Raw genomic sequence first — 26,246 nt, 5'->3', positions numbered from 1 at the left:
ATTGCAGGGAGTTGAACTAGGTCAGCCTTTCTCAACCTGTGGGTCCCCAGATGTTGTTGAACTACAACTCCCATCACCCCTAGCTAGCAAGGCCAGAACTCAGGGATTATGGGAGTTGTAGTCCAACAACATCTGGGGACCCACAGGTTGAGAACCACTGAACTGGGTGGTCCTCAGGGTCCCTTCCAGCTCTATGATTCTATAAGAAAACTATCTTACTGTCTGTGCATAACATAGCTGTCAACCGTCCCTTATTTGGCGGGAAAGTCCCTTATCCCAATGCCGTGTCCCGCTGCTGTCCCTTATTGATGATGTCCCTTACATTTCCTGGGTTTCAAAGGAAGCAGCTCCTCTCCCTCCCTCCCTCCCAGCCAGGGAGGAAGGAGGCTCCAACTGTGTTGCTTGGCTGCGTTGCTCACCCAATAAGGAGTCTAAGAACGACTGGGGGGTGGAGCTTGCATGCCTTATGCTGATCAAATCGGCTGCATTGCCTGGGGACTTGCCTTTGCTCAGCGCTTCCCAGCGGAGAGGTGATGGTGGTTTTCCTTGCTGTATCCCCTTTGCCGGGTTGTTGTGCTGTGGGAACCACCGCTTGAAGCTTTGTTTGGCTGCTGGCTGGGCTTTCTGCCTTTGGCTCGGAGGGGCTCAGGTTGAACATACCTGTGCCCTGAAAATCCCTTATTTTGGCTGCTAATCCCTTATTTTCGAGGCTGCTGGTCCCTTATTTTCAAATCTGTAAGTTGACAGCTATGGTGCATGCATTTCCATTTTCACTACCCTCCTGTTTTCACCCCCTATTTCTCTGGCAGCAAGTCCCACAGGTAGTAGCTGCAGTGAGGAGTTCCCTCATCAGGAACTACTTAGCACAACTGTGGGTGCTTGCTGTCACTGCCCATCAGCTGAGCCCCACTTTGATAGCTTGCAGATGCGGTCTGAACCCAGACCTGTGAATGGACTTGGAAGGGGTTTGCTGCAACGGCCCCCTTTGAACTTTTGACAAATGCCAGTCATCTCTGGTCCCATATATTTTGGCCTGTGGGAGTGGGGGAATAAAGGCTCTGGACCACCTGATGAGATCAATGAGCTTACCTGATCAATGATATTTGTGTCGGCAGAAAAGCGGTTGAGAATCAGCCCCAAGGGTGTTGTGTCAAAGAATCTATCAGATGGCAAAAATATATAGAAGAAGAAGGAGGAGGAGGAGGAGGAGGAGGAGGAGATCAGTGCTTATATTCTTCTGCTTCCTGAATTAAGGTAAAAAGGTAAAGGTACCCCTGCCCGTAAGGGCCAGTCTTGCCAGACTCTAGGGTTGTGCACTCATCTCACTCTATAGGCCGGGAGCCAGCTCTGTCCGGAGACACTTCCGGGTCACATGGCCAGCGTGACAAGCTGCATCTGGTGAGCCAGCGCAGCACACGGAACGCCGTTTACCTTCCCGCTGGTAAGCGGTCCCTATTTATCTACTTGTACCCGGAGGTGCTTTCGAACTGATAGGTTGGCTTCCTGAATTATTCCCACATAAAGTACTAGGCGATCCAAGCTGGACTCTCTGGCCACAGAACTCAAGGCACCTTGACCCAAATACCATCATGGCAGCTTTGAGGCTGAGGGTGCTTAGGGCCTGGTCTCGACTGAGGTGCAACCCCACCTAGGTAATGGCAAGAGTGGAGACTGCAGCTCATCAGCCCAGCCAGACCAAGTGACTTGAGGAGCCAATAGGAGCCTGCCTGGCTCTATAAAATTACTGCTCCAGGCGCAGTTCTTCAGTCTGAGCAAACACCTTTTTTGTGAGGAGTTGCTGAAAAGCCTCACCTCTTTAGCAACTTGATCACAAGCCCTATGTTATCTGCCTATGGGTCCTAAAGGTGACTCGTTTCATTTTCACTGCACCTGATTGGTCCAAGAATGATCTTGTTGAGGAGATCGTGGTGAAGGTTCTTAGCTGCTGTCAGGCCCATCCATTCAACAGTCAAAGACGTGACCAGGCAAAGGACAATCCCTGCGCCGCTAAGGATGCTGAACACAGCCACATAGCAAGTCTATTAAAACAAGGGCAGGAAGAAGACAGGTTTCTCATCCTGAGAAGTAGGGTATGGATTGAAGCAGAGCATACAATTTGGTATGCATTGAAGGCGGAATCTATCAAATGCACACTTTCCAAAACAATATGTCAACTGAAATTTTGAGATTCACAACGGTCTGAATTTTTCGATGTAGTACATCAGTCAAACACAATTTGCAAAAAAAGCATAAATTAGGGGGAAATGGCTTGCAAAAATGTGCACATTATTCAAAACTGCATATAAACATGTTTTATAATTAAAATAATACAATAACATTATAATTATAAATTTGCACTAAAATCCTCATGAATTTTCAGGAAGGTTTGTTTAAAAATAAGAATGTGCAAAATGCAGAGACATGAAGTTAAGACTGGAAAAATGAGAAACTAAGTGAATCAACACTGACAGAGCCTTCTACCCCTGCTGGGAAACAACTTAATTTTCCTTTGATTATGAAGCACCCTCAAAGACATGCTTAGTTTTGCAGTCCAGCTGGTAGGTCATAGTTCCAAAGACTTCTGTTTTAGGACTCTGTGCACTTCCTATTCAAATTAACTGAATGTTTTTATAGCACTTTGGGGGAAAGAACGAAGTTTTCTGGTCTCCTGTGTGCGCCTGTGGGAATACGGCTGAGATACAAAACTAGATCACAATATCACTGCTGAAATTACCTTAGAAGGAATGTCTCTAAGCAGTGGGGTAATACAACGGCAAAAAGCAGAACTAACATACCAGTCCAGCAGTGAGCTCCAAGTGTCTCATTTTGCTCCAGTGATGGGGAACCTTAGTCCTAGGGGCTGAATGGAGCACTGTGTTTTTCTATCTCGCCCTCAGGACTCTCCATAGACTGTACCCTCTCATCAGACATACTCCTTCTCCACAAACTGCTTTGTGCATCCATGTCTAATCTTGTCCCCTTTCTAAAATGTATTTATTGGTGTGTGTTTTTCTTTTTGTAAATCTACCAAAGGACAAAAATAAAATAAAATGGGGTTTTCTCAAGACGGTGGAGGGTGTGTGTGCTGTGCTCATTGGTGGAGAAAATGCTCTACGGGTGGGGAGAGGGACAAAAATGGGGGGCCAATTGGGAGGGAGTGAGAAATGTCCCTATTTTCATCTCAGGAATTTTGGAGGGTATGCCTCCTCCCCAAAACTGGCAAAGCACTAACTAGGCTGGTTGAAGAAGGCTGGGGGACTTTGGACCCTGTCAGAGCCCTCCTTCCCAAAACCCAGTGCCTCCTTCCCCAGCCCTCAGGCCATGTGTTGGACCACCCTGCAGGTTGTTTATCTGTTTATCAAACCATAAACCTGTTTATCAACCCTAAACCGCCTTAACCTCTGCATGTCGGCCTACCTTTCTGGCTGGCTCCTCTGTGGAACACAATGCCTTGCCGTTGTTAGTCATCGATGTCCACTGTGCCAGCCAGTAATCAATTGCAACGATGACCGAGTGCTTCAGCAGTTTCGAGAAGATCATCAGGGAGAGTAAGAGAAACCCTCCCGAGGTGAGGTACTGCCAGCAGGTTTTCCAGGGCAAGTTTGTCCTAAGTCTCATGACTGTTGACATGTTGTCATCGTCTTCCTCCTCCTCCTCTTCCTCTGCTAGGTCACAAATTTAACTTAGTCAGTTCATCTGGCGTATGTGTCTCAGCTGCAAGCATTGTATGTGAACAGGCCTGATTCACACCTCCTAGACTAAATACATGGATGAGACTGTGACTGCTCTTCAGATTTTGCATTTTATGATACAGGCTTTGACTGGGAAAAGTACCCAAAATGTGTAATAAATAAATAAATTGCACATTTTGGGGTAGAATACATTTAGAAACACAGACACCGAGATGAAATAAGTATTTAAATATGTATTTTGTGAACAAATGCTTAATTAAAAACATATTTTCATGGAGTTATATGTGTGTGTGTAAAAATAACAGATTTATATTAATCATATTCTTTATTGCTGTTGTTTCAACCATCCCAGCATCAGCCAAAATATATCTTTACATTAAAATATACCAGAAATAGTAATGTACAAAAGGTTAAAAGAAGAAAAGAATATTAGAATACATAAGGTTAATGGAACTAATACATTTCAATCATCCAACTAAAATTTTGCAATTCACTCAATTTTAAATTTCTCAGCTTTTGGGCAGCCAAAATTCTCACATATCTGTCAAAAATGTGTCAAAACCAGACAACGAATATGTTGTTTTCACTTGATCATGACCATCAGGTATCTTACTTAAGGAATTCAGAATGAACTTTGCCCTTGGTTTGGAATGCAAAGAGCAGTATAAAAATATTTTACTGCTCAAGCACCACATATACAGAGAAGCTGTTCTACTGATATATTGCTATAACGTCCCTCTAAATATAGTTACAGGTAGGTAGCCGTGTTTGTCTGCCGTAGTCAAAACAAAATAAAAAAAAATCCTTCCAGTAGCACCTTAGAGACCAGCTAAGTTTGTTATTGGAATGAGCTTTCGTGTGCATGCACACATCTTCAGATACACTGAAACATCTAAATATGGTGAAGGCATAGTCAGGAATCACAAAGCCAGAAATGCTTTTCTACACAAACTAACTGATAAATTATGTGGATAATGCTCAACTCCATGTGTTAATTTAAGGAAACGCAAACGTGGAGAGAAAAATTATTCACTGAATAAATTCATTGAATTCTTCTCTCTCTCTCTCTCTCTCTCTCTCTCTCTCTCTCTCTCCCTCCCTCCCTCCCTCCCTCCCTCCCTCTTTAAGCAAAGGAACAATAAATACATAAATACAGGGTATATCATTACCTTCATCTTCATCTTCCAGCTGAGCTTTTGATTCTCTTGGGTACATAGCTCTTCGGAGAGTCTTCCTTTCCAGGGTGGTCTGGTCAGCTTCCATGTCCTATGATCAAGGTTTCAAAAATGAAACTTTGGCAAGGACTACTTAGGTGAGACGTGAAACTTCAGGTTTGGGAGTCAAATACAACTTTCCAGGCCTTTCTAACCTCACCGGACTAAGCTCACTGCCCCGGTTGCTGCATGTTTGCTTTTAAGTGCTTTTGGCTGGTTGGAATGTGCCCTTGAAATGGGATAACGCTTCTTGTTTGCCTGCATGGAGGGTGGAGAGAACCACAGAACTGAAGGGTTGGAAGGGACTCCAAGGATCATCTAGTCAAACCCCCTTACTTGGAGGCTGGATCTGCTGCCCCTGTGGATCTGCCACCTGAGGTGGACGTCTCACCTTGCCTTTTGGGTGGGCCAACCCTGGCCAGAACTATAGAGAGCAGAATGGACAGCGGTGAGGGGTAGTTGTTCCCCAGCAAATGGTGCGAATAAATAACAATTCCATGAAGGAATGACTAGCTGAATATTCTGACTAGCTTGTGTGCAGCTAGCACCTAACTCTGGGGCTAAGTGCACTTTAGACTGGATATCTGTAGACTCCAATCTGCCTGGATCCTTTGTGAAATGTGGTAGCCAAGAATGGACAAAACACATCAACCACTCATCTGTTGATGAATTTCTGAAGTGGCATTCTGGGTAGAAATTCTTTCATGTGTGAAGCAAGCACAAAAGCCACGTTTGGATGGCAAAAGAGGAAAGGAGTCCTGCTCCCCCTTAAGGAAACACCACCTGATAGGTCAATAAAAAGGTAGAGGACCCCTGACAGTTAAATCCAGTCATGAATGACTCTGGGGTTGCGGTGCTCATCTTGCTTTACTAGCCAAGGGAGCCGGCTTATGTCCGCAGACTGTTTTTCTGGGTCATGTGGCCAGCATGACCAAGCCGCTTCTAGTGAAACCAGAGCAGCACACGGATACACCATTTACCTTCCCGCCAGAGTGGTACCTATTTATCTACTTGCATTTTTGGTGTGTTTTTGAACTGCTAGGTTGGCAGGAGCTGGAACTGAGCAACGGGAGCTCACCCCGTCACGGGGATTGTTGTTTGCGTTACCTTTTCCAGTTCCTGGTCTTGCCGATTCATCAGCGTTTTCCAGTGTTCGTAGAGTTCGACATCTTTAGTTTGGATGTCCTTCAGGGTCCCTTCTCTAAGCACAGTGCCATCCTTCATGGCAATGATCTGAGGAGAAAGAGAAGGAAGGGGCAAGGGCCATAGCTCAGTTGGCAAAGCAAATCCTTTACATGCAGATGGTCGTGGGTTCAAATTCTGGCTTCTCCAGGTAGGTCTGGGAGAGACTCCTGCCTGAAACCCTGGAGAGCTACTGCCGGCCAGTGTAGACACTCTTGAACTGGAAGGACCAATGGTCTGACTCATTATAAGGCAGCTTTCTAGGTTCCTAGGTAAAGGTAAAGGGGCCCCTGACCATTAGGTCCAGTCGTGACCGACTCTGGGGTTGCAGCACTCATCTTGCTCTATAGGCCAAGGGAGCCGGCGTACAGCTTCCGGGTCATGTGGCCAGCATGACTAAGCCGCTTCTGGTGAACCAGAGCAGCGCACGGAAACGCCGTTTACCTTCCCGCCGGAGCAGTACCTATTTATCTACTTGCACTTTGACGTGCTTTCGAACTGCTAGATTGGCAGGAGCAGGGACCGAGCAACGGGAGTTCACCCCATCGCGGGGATTTGAACCGCCGACCTTCTGATCGGCAAATCCTAGGCTCTGTGGTTTAACCCACAGCGCCACCCGCGTCCCTTCTAGGTTCCTAATGATGTGCTAATTTGGAAATTCACCAACCCAAGGGATGGGTTAGTGTGCAAATTTTACTTTCTCTCAATTTCCCATTTCCCTGACCTTAGGATAACCACATTTCTGCTTTAGTTTAAATTTTGCTTTTTAAAAAAATCCTTATGAAAAACTGTCTGCACATTGGTGTGCATTTCTCCTAATATACACATGTTATATGCAAATTTATCTAATATGCATATTTTGCAAGTCATGTCCCCTAATGTAATGCGCTTTTTTTTGCATGGATACAAGCATTTTTATCCATTCTTTCCTATCAGTTCCCTATTTTGTGTGGGGGTGGAGAACTGCCCTGCAAAATTTGGAGATGCATGAATATCAAGGGATGCCTGCCTTTCAGTTTGTACATTGTTTCAGGAAAGGTGAATTAGGCAAGGGCATATTTTCACTGCACTTCTTCCCCACCTCTCAACAACATATATAATTTGGTCCTTCAGCAAGTTTCCAATTAGACCCATTCAGAGCCTTAGCACAAAATCAGATATACAGAAAACAGCATCTGGAAAACAAATTGCGTGCTTCCTGCCCCATCTGGACTGTGCTATCACTGCTGACCTTGATGACCCGGCAATTGCTCTATGATTCCAGACTACCAGGAGATTAGCATGGTCTGCTCATGGGTTACGTGCAGGGACTGGATGTGCTAAATCAGCACACTAGAGCCCTGAGATGATCTGGCCTGAAACCAGCATCGTTTCTCTTCAACGGATGGTCTTCTTAACCAGTTATCTGAGCAGGAGGATCTCTCCAACCCTGAAAACTTTGTAAGTGAAGGCAGTGTGGTTCATTGGTTACGAGCATCAGACTAGGACCTAAGTGACCAGAGTTCAAACTGACACTCAGTCATGAAGCTTTACTGGGAGACCTTGGACCAGCCATTGCCTCTCAGCCAAACCTACCTCAGAGGGGTATTGTGGGGATTATATGAGATGGGGGAGGACCACACATGCTACCTTGAGCTCCTTGAAGGAAAAAGTGGGGTATAACTGCAATAAACAAATAAGGATGAATTCCAAGTGTCAGACATGCATTCATAAGAGCATGAGAAGCTGCTGGATCAGCTAAGTGGCCCATCTAGTCCAGCATCATGCTTTTGCAGTGGGCACATGGATCATGTGCTGCTTGCTAGCTTCACAGGGGTCTTCTTCTTTCTTCTTTGGCGATCACTCATAGCCAAGTAAGATTGTCTTCCATGAACACAGTCTTAACAGTGAGTCCGTAAGCGACTGTGGGGGCCAATTCTGGATCCACATGTCCTTCCACAGTGGGGACATTGGTTTCTGGGCGGGAGTTGATCATGGTGAGGGTTTGCCAAGCGTGCCTTCCTCCTAGCATGTTTCTCCCTTGCATCCTGAGTTTGAGCATCTTCAAAGCCCATGACACCTTTGGTAAAGGCTGTTCTCCAACTGGAGCGCTCGTAGGCCAGTGTTTCCCAATTGCTGGTGTTTATACTACATTTTTTTAGATTTGTCTTGAGACAGTCTTTAAACCTCTTTTGTTGACCACCAGCATTACCCTTTAGATTTTTAAGTTCGGAATAGAGTAGTTGCTTTGGAAGACGATAATCAGGCATCGGCATAACATAACCAGTCCAACGAAGTTGATGTTGAAGAACCGTTGCTTCAACACTGGTGATCTTTGCTTCTTCCACTACACTGACATTAGTTCACCTGTCTTCCCAAGTGATGTACAGTGGTGCCCCGCAAGACGAAAAACTCGCAAGACGAAAAACTCGCAAGACAAAAGAGTTTTCCGTTTTTTGAGTCGTTCCGCAAGACGAATTTCCCTTTGGGCTTGCTTCGCAAGACGAAACGTCTTGCGAGTTCTTGCGAGTTTGTTTCCTTTTTCTTAAAGCTGCTAAGCCGCTAAGCTGTTAATAGCCGCTAAGCCGCTAAGCCACCAAGCCACTAATAGCCGTGCTTCGCAAGACGAAAAAACCGCAAGACGAAGAGACTCGCGGAATGGATTAATTTCATCTTGCAAGGCACCACTGTATAAAAATATTTGGAGACACCATTGACGGAATCTTTCAAGGAGTTGCAGATGGTGTTTATAAGTGGTCCATGTTTCACAACCATACAGTAAGGTTGGTAGTACAATAGCTTTGTAAACAAGCATTTTGGTTTCCCTGCTAATGCCCCGGTCCTCAAACACTCTGCACTTCGATTGGAAGCTGCACTCGCAGAGCTCAAGCAATGCTGGATTTTCGGCATCAATGTTGCCCTTGTGGAAAGATAACTGCCCAGGTAGGAGAAGTGACCAACATTTTCCAGGTAAAGAGGTGATGTCAGAGTCTTGATGGGACCTCCAGTGCATACTCCAGTGCAGCCTAGGACCCACATACCTATGGGACCGCCTCTCCTGGTATGCCCCGCAGAGGACCTTAAGGTCCACAAACGACAATATTTTGGAGGTCCCAGGTCGCAAGGTGGTTAGATTGGTCTCAACTAGGGCCAGGGCCTTTTCAGTACTGGCCCCGACTTGGTGGAACGCTCTGTCACAAGAGACTAGGGCCCTGCGGGACTTTCCGCAGGGCCTACAAGACAGAGCTGTTCCTCCTGGCCTTTGGTTTGGACTCAGTCTGACCCATATGTTTCCCTCCCCTTATGGTCTTGATTTATCAGCTATTTTAAAATGAGGCTGCATTTTAAATTGCATTTTAACCTGTATTTTAAATTGGTTTTTTTTCTTTCCCTCCCTTCTTTCCCCCCTATTATGTTTTTACTGTGATTTTATTGGCGTTAGCCGCCCTGAGCCCGGCTCTGGCCGGGGAGGGCGGGGTATAAATAAAAATTATTATTAACTGGACCATAAAGAAGGCTGATCACTGAAGAATTGATCCTTTTGAATTATGGTGCTGGAGGAGACTCTTGAGAGTCCCATGGACTGCAAGAAGATCAAACCGATCCATTCTGAAGGAAATGAGCCCTGAGTACTCACTGGAAGGACAGATCCTGAAGCTGAGGCTCCAATACTTTGGCCACCTCATGAGAAGAGAAGACTCCCTGGAAAAGACCCTGATGTTGAGAAAGATGGAGGGCACAAGGAGAAGGGGGCAACAGAGGACGAGATGGTTGGACAGTGTTCTCGAAACTACCAGCATGAGTTTGACCAAACTGCGGGAGGCAGTGGAAGACAGGAGTGCCTGGCATGCTCTGGTCCATGGGGTCACGAAGAGTCGGACACGACTAAACGACTAAACAACAACAACTATTATTATTATTATTATTATACTCAAACTATGGAACTCACTCCCCTGGGAGGCAGTGATGACCAACTCATGGGTGGCTTTAAAAGAGGATTGGACAAATTTACAGAGGAGAGAGCCATCAATGGCTACTAGCCATGATGGCTATCTTCTACCTCCACAGTTGGAAGCAGCAATTCTTCTGAATACCACTCACTGGAAACCAGGGTAGGAAAGAGGGTTCTTGTGCTCATTTTCTGCTCCCTGGTTTCCCCCAAGTTGGCCACTGGGAGAACAGGATGCTGGACTAGATGGGCCATTGACCTGATTCAGCAGAGCTATTCTTATATTCTTAGTTTGATACGTAAGAAAATTCGGCAATGTTTGGGCTATGCAGAATTGGAGAAAATGACAGGAAAGATTTGAAACCTGCGGGACCAGAGATTTACAGAAGAAGTAAATGAATTATTTAAAGAGCAACTGTAATCAACAAATTACGCTAGTAGGACTACAGGAAATTTTGTAAGGAGAAATATACAAAGTGTTACAAAGTAGGAAAAGATAGAGATATTGGTTATGAGTTTGAAATGCAAGAGGGAAGATAAGAAATGCCTACTGAGAGACTAGATTGTAAAATTTTCAGACAGGATTGGTGGAAGTCAAAAAAAACTGAATAAGATGTAAAGGTATGTTTAATTACTGTTGAAAATTAAAAAAGGTAATAAAAATTTATATATATAAAAAAGAAAATTCGGCAATTTTTTTTTTTTTTTTAGAAAGTCCACGATGCATACCCAATCGGCGTGTGGCAGGTACTGCAATTTATGAGTCACCAATACAAGGGTCCTTTTGTCATCCTTAAGAAACTTCAGGATGCCTTCTTGCATCAGGTGATCACTCAGGTGAATGTCCAAGGCAGAAAATGGGTCATCCTGGAATTAAATATATGAAAAGAGAGCATTTTGAAACCAGGCTAAAGCATAATACCTGCAGGTCTTGCTATCCCAACACAATGTGCTCTCGGGGAAATCATTTGTTAGGCGAATGTTCACATACCGAGTCAACGATTTCCATTGATTCCTATGGGGAAATTTCTACAATGTTCCCAACCGCAGAATTTTGAAGACCAAATGATGGGGAAACATGGGGAAACGATCTGAAATCTTTCAAAAGGCAAACAAGGAATGGGGGGAGCTCTCTTATTTGTCTAATCCCTCCCCCCTCCCTCCCTGGTTTCTGGCAAAATGGCTGCCGTGGATCAGCAAAACACAAAAAGTAAGGCTTGTTAAAGGTTGATTTAAAACAAACAAACAAACAAAACAGTACTGCATGAAGGTCCAGACATTTGGATATCTGAATCTGTGGTGTGTATAGCATGCTTATACACTCCTTGTGAGTTTTCGCACAAAAGACATTTGGATAGCACAACCAATTTTTTTAAAAAAAAATTCTAAAAAATAAAGAATTAAAACTGAAGTATGAAAAAAGCCTTACCAGGAACACAATGTTGGTGTTTTGGTAGAGAGCCCGAGCGACACAGATTCGTTGGCGTTGACCTCCGCTCAAGTTAATTCCCTAATGGGTACAACAGGCCATGCAAAATTATTTCTCTTGAGTAAGTGCCAATGACATCTGATTTGCCAAAGCCTTGAAATAACCAGTTTCTAAAATTAACCCCTCACCCTCAAGAACGCCTTCAAATTTATGTAATGATGTGTTATGTTAAATATTAGGGCTGTTGGTTGCCAAACCTAGACGACAACTAAGATAGAATGTTCATCTCAGAAACCAAATAGGGAAGAAAGTGTCCCAAAATGATTTGTAAGCTGCAAATGCCCTCTTTTATGAAGGCAGATGACAGAATGTTTTTATTAAGTGGACCTGATCAAAATAAAGCCAACATCCATACAGGTAAAATCTCATAACAGAAAAATAAATTAAAGTGGATTGTAATACATAAAAGATATAAAATATCAGGAACGTTTAAAACAAGTCTAAAATAAGATATAAAACTTGATACCTTAAAATATGAAAGTTAAAAGTGAGTTAAAATAATTGACAACAACAATGCCAGATTATGCTATTATTATTAAAATTATAGATTAATAATGGTAATGTATGAGAACAGCAACCAGACAAGGATAGGTTCAACCTGGGGAGATTTCCTTTCTGTGTTTTTGTAGCCAGAAAGATAAATCTAGTCACTGTCACTGTTAATAATTTGTTCGAATCTGTCCAGAAGTAGGCCAGATAGCATTCAGAAGTCCTACCTGGAAATTTTGAGACAAAGTAAGTCACCAATCTGATTCAGTTCTCTGAATAGAAATTACAGGCAAAGAGCACATGAGCCAAAGATTGTATATGTGAACAGTTAAGGGGTAGCCTCAAACTGTCCAATCCAGCAGAGGGCAAGCAATTAAATCTAGCTTTAGTGAAAACCCAAAACAGTATTTGAGAATAGTTAAATTCTCCAAATATCTAGCATGGCTTCCTGTAGTGTTCCCAAAGCAAGGAAGGATTGGACTCTGATGAATAAAATACACACGAGGCATGACCAGCAAGACTAGGAGGAGGTGCCAATAATAATCCTGTCCACCCCTTGGCCCAGGTTGTTTTATTCACAAAAGAACTTTTTACACAGTGTTCGTAAGAACCAATCAGATTTCCTCTGAGCATTTCAAAAAACCCCACGTGGGACAAAGTTAAAGTTAAAACTACAAAGAAACTATTTCCTACTTGAGCATGCATAGTAGTCCAAATTAAATAAAATAGGAATAAAGGAGGAATGTTTTTAGGAAAACGCCGTAAGTCATAAACAGGAATAAACGGGAGAGGAAGGATGGCAGTATTTACCATCTCCTTGTGAACTCCCTTCCTGGCCCTTAATATCTATCTAAAGATTAAACTACATCAAAGCTACCTTCTATCTTTATGACCCAGGATGCCTGGTGAAGCGAATGGCCTGTGCATTTAGAATGCTTATACGTGCCTGTCAGGCAGAGAAATAGGACATAGATGCAGAGGCATGGATTGATCAGAAATCATATCAAAATGGCTCAAACCCAGTCAACGCAATGCTTTCATTGCTGACACAAATGGCTTGCTCCATATTTTTAAAAAATTCCTCCTAGTGATCCCACCTGATCACTACAGCTTCCTGACATCAGGGCAAAGAAAAAACCCAGATAGATTTGGAGGTAGGATTCAGGGAAAGGACACAGAATACCAAATATCAATGCCCTTAATCCAGCAAGCAATAGTGGATTTCACCTGACGATTGCCCAGGGTAGGCCAAGGGGTTTATGGGAAAACTTAGAAATTGTAATTTGTGGATCAGGCTTTTAAGATTTTGAATGTTGTTGCTGGCACCTGCCGGTGAACGTTTCCTCAGGTAGAGACCTCAGACAGGGCCGGCCCTATCATTTGGCAAAGTGAGGCAACAAAATATGGGTGTCCTGAAAAGGCAGCACATTGCTGGTTACTTAATACATTCTTGCAATTGTTTTTACTGCCAAGGATTAGGAAAGACACATGTGGGGCTTCCTCCTGCCTCAGGTGCCAAAATAACTGGCTGGCCTTGGATAATAATGCACTTGGGCTTGAGCCCAGGGGAGAGGGGCGCCATTTGCTGCTCTGCCTCAGGCAGCAACATTTATTGGGCCAGCCTTTGCCCTGGTAAGACAAAGAAATCATGCCCCAATAACTGACAGGGGGATGCTTCTGGACTGCTGAGTGTTGCAGGCACTGAGGCTGCTTCTGCTGAAAACCAGCCTGTGCTGATGTCATTACTAACAACAGCTGCGATCATGGATCCACTTAGACCGAGAGCATAAGCGCAAGTTCCTCATGCTTCGTTTACCCTTTCTCCAATTTCGGTCTGGTCTCCAAATGGCAAGAGATCGATGTCAGGCTGCAGAGAACACGCATCTGTGACGGCTTTGTACCTGTTGAAGGAATAGAAGAAACTTGATGGGCACAAAGGGATCCCTGGGCAGGGCCACTGCAAAGACAGGAAGCTGATTTTGTCCAGAGGAGGGCAACCAAAATGGTCAAAGGCCTGGAAACGATGCCTTATGAGGAACGGCTAAGGGAGCTGGGCATGTTTAGCCTGGAGAAGAGGAGGTTAAGGGGTGATATGATAGCCATGTTCAAATATATAAAAGGATGTCATATAGAGGAGGGAGAAAGGTTGTTTTCTGCTGCTCCAGAGAAGCGGACACGGAGCAATGGATCCAAACTACAAGAAAGAAGATTCCACCAAAACATTAGGAAGAACTTCCTGACAGTAAGAGCTGTTCGACAGTGGAATTTGCTGCCAAGGAGTGTGGTGGAGTCTCCTTCTTTGGAGGTCTTTAAGCAGAGGCTTGACAACCATATGTCAGGAGTGCTCTGATGGTGTTTCCTGCTTGGCAGGGGGTTGGACTCGATGGCCCTTGTGGTCTATTCCAACTCTATGATTCTATGATTCTATGATTTGAACTAAGTTACATCATTGCATCCATCGAGCTTGATACTGTCTGTGCTGAATGACCGCAGTTCTTCAGGATTTCAGGCAAGATCTCTCCCAGCTGTACCTGAACCTGCTGGCAACTGAAACTGGGGTCTTCTGTATGCAGATTATTTCCTCTTCCACTGAGGCACGCGGCAATGTGGAAAGTTTATGCTGACAGACACTAGCAGAGCTAATAGCAATTTTTTTCATCTTGTTTTCGTGGCCTGTGCTTGACTGCAGGCTGGACTTAGGTCTGGATTTTACTCCTAGGCAAAGAAGCTTCCAGACTGTCGTCAGGTGATTGACACAGGTGAGTGACTCTGGGGTTTGTGTGCAAATCAGGAGCTGGTCCATTGCCTGGATCCAGTTCCCCACTCTTTGCAATATAAGTGCAAAGGTTCGAATTATGGGTTCTCTCTGTAGATGCATGATCTCAACATCACAATTCGTGAGACAACAGGGAAGACTGGGCTGGAGGTGGGAGGGAATACCTTTTTTGCTCGTATTTGTCATTTCACACACAGCTTTATTGTGGTCCATAGACCCAAAATACAGAGTACAACAATAGTATATAGTCATTTCAGTGGCACTGGGGTGGGAAGATTTCCTGATGCATTGCACCCATCCTCCGAATTAGCAGTTGCCATTCTCCAACTAAAAATCCCCATTGGGAATCTTTATGGCTTTGCTCTTCCATCTTCCTTACCTGAGCAAAAAGCAGGAAGAAGTGTGGCTGTTAGAAGCATTATTCCCTTACCTCTGTTTATTAAATGGGCTGCCAAAGGTGATGTTTTCCTCCACCGTAGCATTGAGGAGCCAGGGCTTCTGGGCCGCATAAGCCACAGAGTATCGGTTCCTGGTGGGAGAGGTGAATGCGTTAGGAGCACTGGGCAGGCAGAGCTTCTATCGCACATAGTTTATAGCAAATTGGTAAGAGACAAAGATGCACGCAAGAGAAAAGCAGCTGTTATAACAAGAGTGAAAGGAGGGGAAGGTTTTTTTCAGGAGAAGGTTATGTTAAAGGAGCACCCATTCCCTGCCACTGCTTTTTCTTCCCATGATGAACTCCAAGTAATAATGTGTACAACATGTGCTCTATTTATACTAATCGCCCACTCTGACGCTGGGCTCTCCAATGAACATGCACCCAATCAATGTGTTCTTTACAAGCAGGGTCCAGTATGATTTCAAATTGGGAGACCACGTGTTGAGATTCCTGCATTGCAGGAGGTTTGAGGAGATGATCCTTGGGATCTCTTCCAACTCTGCATGTGATGGCCTGGGATTCAGACTCGGAGGCTGAACCTGAGGAATCCCAGCCTGCACAGGAGTCCCCGCCTCCAGAACCAGCTGAGCCGGGGCTGGGGCCTGAGCCTGAAGGGTCCTCACCTGTGCTGGATCCTCAGGTGCAGGCACCAGCTGAGTCTGCTCTGGCCCCTGAGGTGATGGAGGACCCATTGCCTGCAGGTGCTCCACTCTCAGCCCCGTCAGGGGAAGAGGAGGTTGCCTCTGGGTCCGATAACCCTCCAGCCTCTCCTGAGCTGCAGAGGCTCAGGGCAGAGAGGCAGAGGGAACTAAGTTCCCGTAGGAGGAGTGCTCACCTCCAGGCCAGGAGAGGCGAGTCACCTGTGGACAGGGGCTGCCCTATGCCTCGGGGCAGATCAAAGCGTCAGCCCCAGTCCCAGGTTGCGGGAGCAACGTTGTTGCTAGCCTGTTCCTGCCTGCATCCTGTCCTGCTCTTCTGCCAGAGTTCCTGACTCCTCCCGACTCCCTGCCTTGGACCCAGCTACAGCTTTGACGGCCAGCTTCCACACCGCACCATCGACCTCGGACTGGATTCGGACCTTGCCTCTCGGTCTCTTGCAGTTCTATGATTCTATCAAGTTGAACTCCAGCTGCATAGATTCCACCATCTAAGCATAGACATCAGGTTCCGTAGAATTGCACATATGTTGGAGCACGCACAGGAGGCTAGTCAAAGACAGAAGCTCTCGATGGTGCCTTTGCGAACTCCAGCCATCGGTGGCCACTTCTGCGTTGGCCTTAGCAGACACCTAAGCGAGATAACTGCCAAAAGAAAGCTGAGCATGCTGGGCTGCAGAAGAGAAATGCAAAACAGCGGGCGGGATGCCTTGCTTGAATGGCTGGTTGGAACCGTGAACAGGAACACTCTTGTTAGGAGGGAGAATATACTGCAACATTTTGTTGCAGGTCCCACCTGTAACATTAATGTTCCATCCTTTTTCAGTGATAGATCTCAAGGCTCTGTACACAGGATTCCCAGGTGGTAAATAAGGTAAAGGTAAATGACCCCTGGATGGTTAAGTCCAGTCAAAGGTGACTATGGGGTCCGGCGCTCATCTCGCTTTTCAGGCCGAGAGAACCGGCGTTTATCCACAGACAGCTTTCCAGGTCATGTGGCCAGCATGACTAAACCGCTTCTGGTGCAACAGAACACCGCGACGGAAGCCAGAATGCACAAAAACGCTGTTACCTTTCCCGCCACTGCAGTATCTATTTATCTACTTGCACCGGTGTGCTTTTGAACTGCTAGGTTGGCAGGAGCTGGGACAGAGCAACAGGAGCTCACCCCGTTGCGGGGATCAGCAAGCCCAAGAAGCTCAGTGGTTTAGACCACAGCGCCACCCACGTCCCTATTCCCAGGTGACTTCCTACTGAGATATGGATCAGTCCCGGACCTCCTTTGCTTCAACAAAACTGCAGCATTAAGTGCTTTCAAACCATGCCCTGCAGCCTACATACAACCTTCCCTTCCAGGTACGTACTGAAGAGGAAGATCAGCATGGTTTGCAAACTGCCTTTTGGATTAGCTTATCTACCATTATTGACCTCATGGATCAGGGACAGTCAATATTGTGCCCTCCATATGTTGTTGGACTACACTGTAGTCGCTGACCAATAGCCTTAGGCAGCATAGCCAAAAGTCAGAGATGATGGGATTTGTAGTCCACCAACATCTGGAGGGCATCACGTGGACTACCCCTGTAATAGAGGAACCCCTGAGAAGCTACAAAGGAACCCAAGATGGTGCAAATGGCAGTTTGGAAAACTCCTAGTGCATCATAGCATTTAATGATGAGCATATAATAGTCTTTAATATTTGACAGTATTTAACAGCTTTAAATGCATGCATTAAAAAAAATCCGTCAGGATTTGATAGATAACATGCATTGGTATTAGTATCGGCCAGCGTTTTAATAAGTTGCATGCAATAGAGATTAGTATTTGACTTTTGACAACTTAGGTGATTTCCTCTCCGGTCAAAATCAATACTATCAAATTAAGTCACTGTGTCTACAGCATTTGAATGTCGCAGTTAAAATGCCACATTCAAAATGCAGCTACAAATTCAATTCTTGAATTCAAAATTCCTCATTCAAAATATGTATAACAACTATGGGGAACGCACAGCATTTTTAAAATAAATTGCCGGCATTTGTTTCTTTTAAAAAGTGCTGCTACGTTCCATCACAATAGGTTCTCCACAAGTTTCACCTGCAGTTTGATAAAAGAGATATGGGTGCTGTGAAATACTGGGTGTTAGTTAGAAGCATTTAATGTAAACTTAGCAAGTTTCCACATTACAGGAAGGCACAAAAATGTGTTGGGCACTGTTAATTTCCCTGAAGTTATCAGGTATCTGATAACACAGTGGTTCCCAATTGCTGCCGCAAGAACTACCAGCAGAAGCTGACATGAAAATTCATCTTAGTTCATTGTGAATGTCTGTGCAATCCTATGCAGGTCTGCTCAGAAGCAAGTCCAATTGAGTTCAATGGAACTTACTTTCTGGTCAGTTGATAATAGGGTTGCTGCCTGATTCACTGAAACTTGGGAATGAAACTAGAAGAATCATGAAAGGTTGTTTATGTGAAGAAGGATAAGGAAGAGAGGGCTGGTTTGTTCCTCTATCACATGAAGCCACTGGTTCTTGGAGGGTCTTAACTGTCCAAACTGGGTCTTAAAATTTCTTGTGGCTCGTATTCGGATATTTACTTGACCAGGACATTAAACCCACCCACCACCCAAAAAAGATTGGGAACCACTGCATTGGAGAAGTTTACTAGTTAATATTCTCTAGCAAAGTGTTGTAACTGGGGTAAGGAAACAAGGCGTTGGTTGTAGAAAAGGGAGGGATTCAAAAAGAAGAAGATTCAAGAATAATACCTCCGGCTGGCTTCAAAAGAAGACTCACTTTCATATCCACTGCAAGTTATGGTAAACAGTATTTTAGTGGTAGTTGGTGAAAAGATAACAGCAACGAGGTGAGCAAATTTCACATACTTGGGAGAAATATTTGAAAGCAATAAATCAAACTCCTGATGCTGAAGAATAGAGGGGAAGACATTTGCATCTGCTACAGATATCAGAACACCACTCAGCTGCAACTGTAACAAGATACTGATAGAAATTCTGACCAGTTTTGCAGAGTTCCTATTCGGGAGCCCCCCCACAACTAGTACAGTGGTACCTTGGGAGCCCCCCCACAACTAGTACAGTGGTACCTTGGGTTAAGAACTTAACTCATTCTGGAGGTCTGTTCTTAACCCGAAACTGTTCTTAACCTGAGGTACCTACCACTTTAGCTAATGGGGCCTCCCACTGCCACCGCACGATTTCTGTTCTCATCCTGAAGCAAAGTTCTTAACCTGAGGGACTATTTCTGGGTTAGCGGAGTCTGTAACCTGAAGTGTCTGTAACCCGAGGTACCACTGTACAATTAAATCCAACATGCTACACACTGGGCAAGCATTTACATTTGTGTGTGTGTGTGTGTGTGTGTGTGTGTGTGTGTGTGTGTGTGTTTGTATAAGCTCCAAGAGTGGCTATAATTGTTGTTGTTGTTGTTGTTGTTGCATCTCATGGGATTTGAGATTTTTGACCCTCCATGGGATGTCATAAAATGTCCTTCAGGATCCCATGCACTCAATTCATCTTTACTGAGATCTCAAAAAGAGATCTGACTCATATGAGATCCTAAAGACTCTTAACTTTTTGTGGGATCTCCAGGTCTGGGTCAATATCCCTCATGATAGGCAAACCTCTCGCACTCTTTGAAGATTGCTGACAAAGAGGAGAGGGGGCTCCTTGCAAGGGTTTCAGGAGACAAACACAGGATACTTCCAGACTACTTTTTTTGGGTGGGATTCAATCACATGCTGGCAAATTCAAGTCATGCAATTACAGTTGCTTGAGAAGGTCTTGCACAACAAACCCGCTTCCCTAAAAGCTCAGGCTTTTTGCAGTAAGGAAAGTGATGGGGGAAATGCAATGGAAAATGTGGGATGGCATTTGCTTTGTGCAACACCGTATAACCTCCCCACAAACAAAGCAGAATGAACACTCATTAAATCGCCAGCATTGTCGAATCTCCCTGCAAGCAAATCGGGTTGGGTGCTCAATAAACAAGTCATATGGAAGCAGCCTAAATTTCTCTGCAATTCTTCATTTCTGTGGTCCTATAACTCCAAATGCTCTTTGGTTTCTTTATGAACACAACAAACTTTTGTTGCGCCCAACTGTGAATTTAGTTTTCTGGCGTGCTTATTTCAAAGTCCCACATCATAGTTTTGAACACCTGTAGGGAGGAAAAAAACCTTTTCATGTAAGACGTAGTCTCCCTCCCCAGTTTCTTATCCTTCCCCACCCCAGACCCCAAATTCCTTAAAAGACATGTAAACAGCATATTCATGCAAATGACAAGGGTGCTAAGTATGGCTTCACAGCTTAATATTAATGAAGGTCAATACTTCACTGCAACAAGCAATGGGTTGGGCAGGCTAAAATCACACCTGGTAGATGGAAACACATATAAGAAGGAGAAAGCGTCATTGTTAATTAATTCACGACTGCATGGATATGGACTTTAAAAAAACACATCCCAAGAGCATTTGGCAAAGGTTTAGAACAAAGGGGAAAGGAACATCACCTGAAGCAAAAGACATATACAGTCGTACCTTGGAAGTTGAATGGAATCCATTCTGGAAGTCCATTCAACTTCCAAAACATTTGAAAACCAAAGCGCGGCTTCTGATTGGTTACAGGAAGCTCCTGCAGCCAATCAGAAGCCACAGAAGCCCCATCGAATAGTTGGCTTCCAAAAATAGTTCACAAACTGGAACATTCACTTCTGGGTTTGCGGCGTTCGGGAGCCAAAACGTTTGAGAACTAAGCTGTTTGAAAACCAAGATACGACTGTACATACACACATTAACTGAATCCTGCTAACCTCAGGGTCATGTTTCTAGAGTTTTAGCTGGTTGAGTAACTTGGCATCCCATGCTCAAATGAAAGAGTGAGTTTTCATCAGAAGGTTGTACAAAGTGGGGAGTTTTCTCTCAGAAAGGCAGAGATTCATTCTTGCTCTGTTAGCCATTTCCCCATTCAGAGCACTCCGAAGGCTTGCGGATAGCAGCCTGCAGCCTGAAACCCGGGGAGCACAGCGCCAACTGCCGCTGCACTCCCCGGGCTTCAGGAAGCTATCCGCAAGCCTTCTGAGCCCGGCGGGAGTTCCTGCCGGGCTCCAAAGGCTTGCGGACAGCAGCCTGTTCTCCGCAAGCCCTCTGAGCGTGGCGGGAGTTCCCGCCGGGCTCCAAAGGCTTGCGGATAGCAGCCTGTTCTGGGGGCTGGGGTCGGGGGAAGCTCGGGCTTCCCCCGTCCCAGCCCCGCGGCTAAAAATGAAGCCGCGCACAACCTCTCCTGGCTGGAGAGGTTGCGCGTGGCTAAAGAGGAAGCCAAGACAGAGAGCGAGATGGATCCTGCTCGCTGTCTTGGCTTCTTTGCTCTTTGCAGCTTGGGGGTGGGGATAATTTTTTTCCCTCTTTATTTACCCCCCTAAAAACAAGGTGCGCCCTATGGTCCGGTGCACCCTATGGAGCGAAAAATACAGTACTTTTCCCAGAGGTAAAATGCAACCTGTGTCTAAAGGGCGCTGAATGGATACTATGCTGCTAGCCTCAGTACTACAAAATCTTCATTAACTTCTCCAGAGGGTTTTGGTGCTTTTTTCTAACCCTTATAAGATCAGTGGGCAAACTCAAGCATGCAGAATTATGTAGGAAGGGAATTATAGTAGGGATTTATTGTTATGTCACGGAACTGAAACCATTAGGGTTGGATTTGGTAATACCTGTAGGATTTTCCTGAAAACTCCTCTCTGTCAGGCTGTCTGAAATTACCAGCAAAACACAACCACATTTGTTTGTGCCAGGACTGGGGAAACATCAGGCTCCACAATATAACTGCATGCCTTCTTCATGGAAAAGCTTCTAGACCTCACAATCCCAAAATTAAATGTGTAATATGGAAAGATATTAAATAACTGGAATCAAGGATATAGGTAAAAAACAAAAAAGGAACAAAGCAGTTACGTTTTTTAACAGTTGTGACCTCAAAATCCATCTGTCAACTTTCCCCCCAGGGCTAACTCATAGATCAGTTCATTCATTAACCCTATAAAAGCACCAAAGTGAGGGATATGAGAAACATACCGGTTCCAATGAACTTTGCCTTCCAGAGCTTGCATCTCACCAAGAACAGCAAGAAGGAGAGAAGATTTGCCACAGCCAACCTGACCCACAATCATTGTCATTTGGCCTGCAAAGCAACAACGGACTAACATTAGACCCTTTGACCCACCAATAACTGAATGGTCTTGGTTGCTTTGATCACAACACACATGAATGGTGAACACTTGCATATATGTATTAGATGTTGATACTATTGATTGGCTGCTGTTTAATAGCTATTACCTTTTTTTAGAATCTGCTGACTCTTTTCTTATTTGTCAGTTATAGAAGAAAGGAAAAGAGAGGAGGAGGAGGAGGAGGAGGAGAAATCACTGAGTCAAATAGAGACATGATTCTGCAGAATTTTGTCTCATTCATTTCAATGTAACAGATTCCTGTTTCAGGAAGCTTTTAATGTTTGATTTTTATTTATTTTTCTAAATGTATTTTTGCTGGCAACACAGTCAGATGGGAGGGGTATAAGAAACAATAATAATAATAATAATAAATATTAGTATTAGTATTATAAGTAGGCTACCTAGAAGTAAGCCCCATGGAGTTCAGGAAGACTCCCAATTTAGTATGATTACTGCTTTATAGTGCAATAAAAATGTATGTATGTTCTGAAGTAAGTCCCATGGGGTGTGACTTAATCCAAAGTAAGTGTGCATAGGATTGCAGCTGTTACCATATCTCCCATTAGCACTGGTGTTTTAAACACGCTTGACTTTTTATTAACAAACATTTGTGTTCATCTATAATCTCTATCTGTGTGCTTGCATGTTTGTACGCATACTCAATAAACTAGGAGTGAGGAACCGGTTGTTGAACTACAGTTCCTATCATCTCTGTCCTTTGCCGGGGGCTCATGGGAGTTGGGGTCCAACAACATCTGGAGGGCCACCCATCCTCTAAACTATCCCAGGGCTATGAGAGAAGGTATGATAAATGAAACAATGTTGAAAATGTGAGGTTATTAATGAATCATACCTGTGGGAATTCTGATATCAATGTTGGATAATGTGGCTAAGCCACTTCCCCAAGAGAAGTACCCGTTGGTTACCTGCAATAAATACCACATATCAGAACCACAAGAACATGCAACAATTATACTGAGTATGTGCATGTAGGAATCTATATAAAATAACCACTCTTACAAACTGTATTTTAATATTTTGTTGGAAGCCGCCCAGAGTGGCTGGGGAAGCCCAGCCAGATGGGTGGGGTATTATTATTATTATTATTATTATTATTATTATTAAAAAGGTAAAAGGACCCCTGACCATTAGGTCCAGTCGTGGCCGACTCTGGGGTTGTGGCGCTCATCTCGCTTTATTGGCCAAGGGAGCCGGCGTACAACTTCCAGGTCATGTGGCCAGCATGACTAAGCTGCTTCTGGTGAACCAGAGCAGCACACGGAAATGCTGTTTACCTTCCCACCGGAGCGGTACCTATTTATCTACTTGTGCTTTGACGTGCTTTCGAACTGCTAGGTTGGCAGGAGCAGGGACCGAGCAGCGGGAGCTCACCCCGTCGCGGGGATTCGAACCGCTGACCTTCTGATCAGCAAGCCCTAGGCTCTGTGGTTTAACCCACAGCGCCACCCATGTCCCTTATTATTATTATTATTATTATTATTAACTAAACTGACACTCGTGGCTTTGTTTCCCCATAATACTACCCCATGGTTTGTTAAACCATGATTAGCATGGTGTGTGAAGACGGCCCAGCAGCTTAACTGTGGTTTATTTCTTACCAACAAGCCACAGTTTCTTTATTGATGCACAAACCTTAGTTTCTGTCAATTATGTCTTGGTGTTATGTGTGAACTCAGCACCCTGCCTTAACCATGGTTTGACTTTCAAACCCCAGACACTCGCCTTGCTAAAAAGGCATGAGGCAAGTTGGGAGCACTTGTTGGACTGAACTTTGGTGAAACAAGCCATGGTTTGCTTGATCATCTGTGGCAGAACTTGTGGTTTGTTAACCAAACCATGGCTTGGCATTATGTGAAAACCAGGCTGGCCAAAGATTTTAAAAACCCAGGAAAATGCCACAAGAGTAAGAATTACAAAAGAAGGAGGGGGTTTTGGGGGGGGATCTGTGTATTTCACATTAAACACTGGTTTCAAACTTTTTCAGCCTATTTCATAAAACACATAATAACAAGGGTACAAAAACAAAAACAACAAACCCAGTAACAGCTGGTAAAATATGTTTTATGCCATGCATGTCACCGGGGCATCAAAGGACACAATAACCCTGAGATGAAAAGTTGTTCTTTAAGAGAAAATGCAACCCCACCCAGAACAAGATATTCGCCATCACTTTCCTGGTTAGATGACCCACGCAACAACACAGCATCTGTCTTATCTGGCTTGAGCTTACACACAATTCATTAATCGAATGATTAATTGAACAGCTGGCAGTGGATGCACTTAAAAAATAATTTGTTGGCTGCCCTACTGAAAATGCAAGTCACCTTGATAGCGCAGTCATCAATGTCTAAATGACGGGTTGGAATCCTTAGAGGAGGCTCATAGCTATCCAGCTGGTGCCTCAGCGGCTGCTTTCGATTTATGGCTTTGGAGGGCTAGGCAGGTCGACAGCAGGGAAGAAAGAAGGAGAGACATTTTGCAGAAGGTTAACACGGTAAGATAATGCATGAAAGGTATAGAAGCTATGCATGGCAGTAAAAGAGGCATTTCCTCCTGCGTACAAAAGGAACGACCCTTCTAAGACAACGCCGGCTGCAACAAATCTCCTCAAAACAAGGAAAGGGGCTTCTAAAAAACACTTTCAAGCTATTTTGTATCGCTGTATACATGGAGATTTAAATCAGCTAACCCCTCTGCTTGTTCATGTGTTAAAATGCCTTTCTGTGAAATCAAGAATGTCCATAACTATATGCAATAATCAAGAGGTTATTCAAAGTGTTATCTCAAGCTTTCAAAGATGCATTCCATTGATGCAAAAACATTCAGAGTGTGAGGCAGGGCCAGTGAGATGTGTGGCTTGGGGTTCCTTGCCCCTGCTTTAAATGTATACCATTTCACTGTGATCAAAATGTACTTTTTATAGCATTTCATTGTGTTGTTTTTAAGCAAAGGCGATGAACTGGGGCACCTCCGCAAGGCAGTTTGTTGCAGGTTCTGTGCCGTTGGTGTGCGCAAATATTTTTTTACAATGTCCGCACCACGGCATCCTCTTCAAAATGCCATCCTGTTCCCACTCCTCCCCTGTTTAATTTGAATTTGCAGTTTCTTTGGAAACTCTGACAAGTGAAGAATAGCCACAGAAGTGGTCCCAATTAAAAGGATGTGAAAATATGAGATAGGGTTTCAATGAGGATGAAGTTGCGTGGATGCTGCAAAAAAAAGGTGAATGCACGCATAAACAGCATCAAATACAAAATATCCTGCCATGTGCAAGAGTCCCGGGGTGAGCTGTAGGAATGGGAGATGGGGGATTCAATTCAGTTCAAATTTTAAAGTGAATCTGCCTAATTCACACTTTCTGCAACAATATGTGCCATCTGCCAAAACTTGCACATCTCTGAATTTTGCAATGCAGTTTTCCAGCAATGTGTACAAAAATGCATAAAAATGTGCATTAAAATGCATATACTGGTGAAAATGACATACAAAAATGCATTATACTGTGGGCAATTTATCTGCAAAAATGTGTATTGTGGGCAAAATTGCATACAAAGATGTGCACATTCAGGGGGAAATATTGCACTGGATGCTAATGAATTTTCATGAGGATTTTTTTTTACTATTGCAGCCTGATGTGGAAAATGAGAAACTGTAATTAACAGATTCCCTTATCCCCAGTCACTAGTGTGCTTAGTTCAATTTTATAAAGAGAGAGGCACTTACAAGTCCCGTGTGCTTCTTGCAAGACTCGCATATTAAGGCAGTATCTCCATTTCTCCAGCTGTCATCTCCAATTTCATCACTTATGAGAAATTCATTCAGTTTTTGCACACTGGGACAAGACATGGAAAAAGACAAATTGTTACAAGTCATAACAACACACTGAGAAACTACTGAATAACGATTACAACATCTTCATGGCATATGGTGTAATCCACTTGTTCCAACCGCATGTTTCTTGGCACTGTGACAGATGCTCTCTGGACAAACAGTTCATCACAGGGCCAGGAGCGCTCGCAGACTGCGCCATTTCCAACTGAGAGTGGCGGTGCTGCAAAGATCCCACGATTATTTTCTCTCTAATGGGAAAAGAACATGTCTACACTTTAAAAGGAG

The 26,246-nt window shown here is 44.3% G+C and overlaps 1 protein-coding gene across 6 annotated transcripts in view; it reads right to left on the bottom strand.

Annotated features, from left to right (window-relative positions):
- The window catches only part of ABCC9 (ATP binding cassette subfamily C member 9), an 89,751-nt gene that overhangs the window by 31,071 nt on the left and 32,434 nt on the right, over window positions 1–26,246 (bottom strand). For 2 of the 6 annotated variants that reach the window (XM_077935309.1, XM_028746649.2), the window contains exons 15-28: window positions 25,854–25,962; window positions 24,455–24,565; window positions 22,963–23,035; window positions 21,955–22,060; window positions 18,632–18,670; window positions 15,201–15,299; window positions 13,811–13,895; window positions 11,446–11,526; window positions 10,746–10,883; window positions 6,014–6,139; window positions 4,862–4,958; window positions 3,418–3,662; window positions 1,891–2,039; window positions 1,090–1,159 (exon numbers count right to left, since the gene is read on the bottom strand). In XM_077935309.1, the coding sequence (XP_077791435.1) occupies window positions 1,090–1,159; window positions 1,891–2,039; window positions 3,418–3,662; window positions 4,862–4,958; window positions 6,014–6,139; window positions 10,746–10,883; window positions 11,446–11,526; window positions 13,811–13,895; window positions 15,201–15,299; window positions 18,632–18,670; window positions 21,955–22,060; window positions 22,963–23,035; window positions 24,455–24,565; window positions 25,854–25,962 (1,528 nt within the window). Of the gene's footprint in view, window positions 1–1,089; window positions 1,160–1,890; window positions 2,040–3,417; window positions 3,666–4,861; window positions 4,959–6,013; window positions 6,140–10,745; window positions 10,884–11,445; window positions 11,527–13,810; window positions 13,896–15,200; window positions 15,300–18,631; window positions 18,671–21,954; window positions 22,061–22,962; window positions 23,036–24,454; window positions 24,566–25,853; window positions 25,963–26,246 lie in introns of all 6 variants that reach the window. The other 4 variants (XM_077935308.1, XM_077935307.1, XM_077935311.1 and 1 more) reach the window with 3 other exon arrangements.

The sequence above is a fragment of the Podarcis muralis genome, chromosome 10 (assembly GCF_964188315.1).
Source record: "Podarcis muralis chromosome 10, rPodMur119.hap1.1, whole genome shotgun sequence".
Lineage (NCBI taxonomy): Eukaryota > Metazoa > Chordata > Lepidosauria > Squamata > Lacertidae > Podarcis > Podarcis muralis.
Note: the sequence above shows the minus strand (reverse complement) of the source record. Positions and strands in the feature narration are given on the sequence as shown.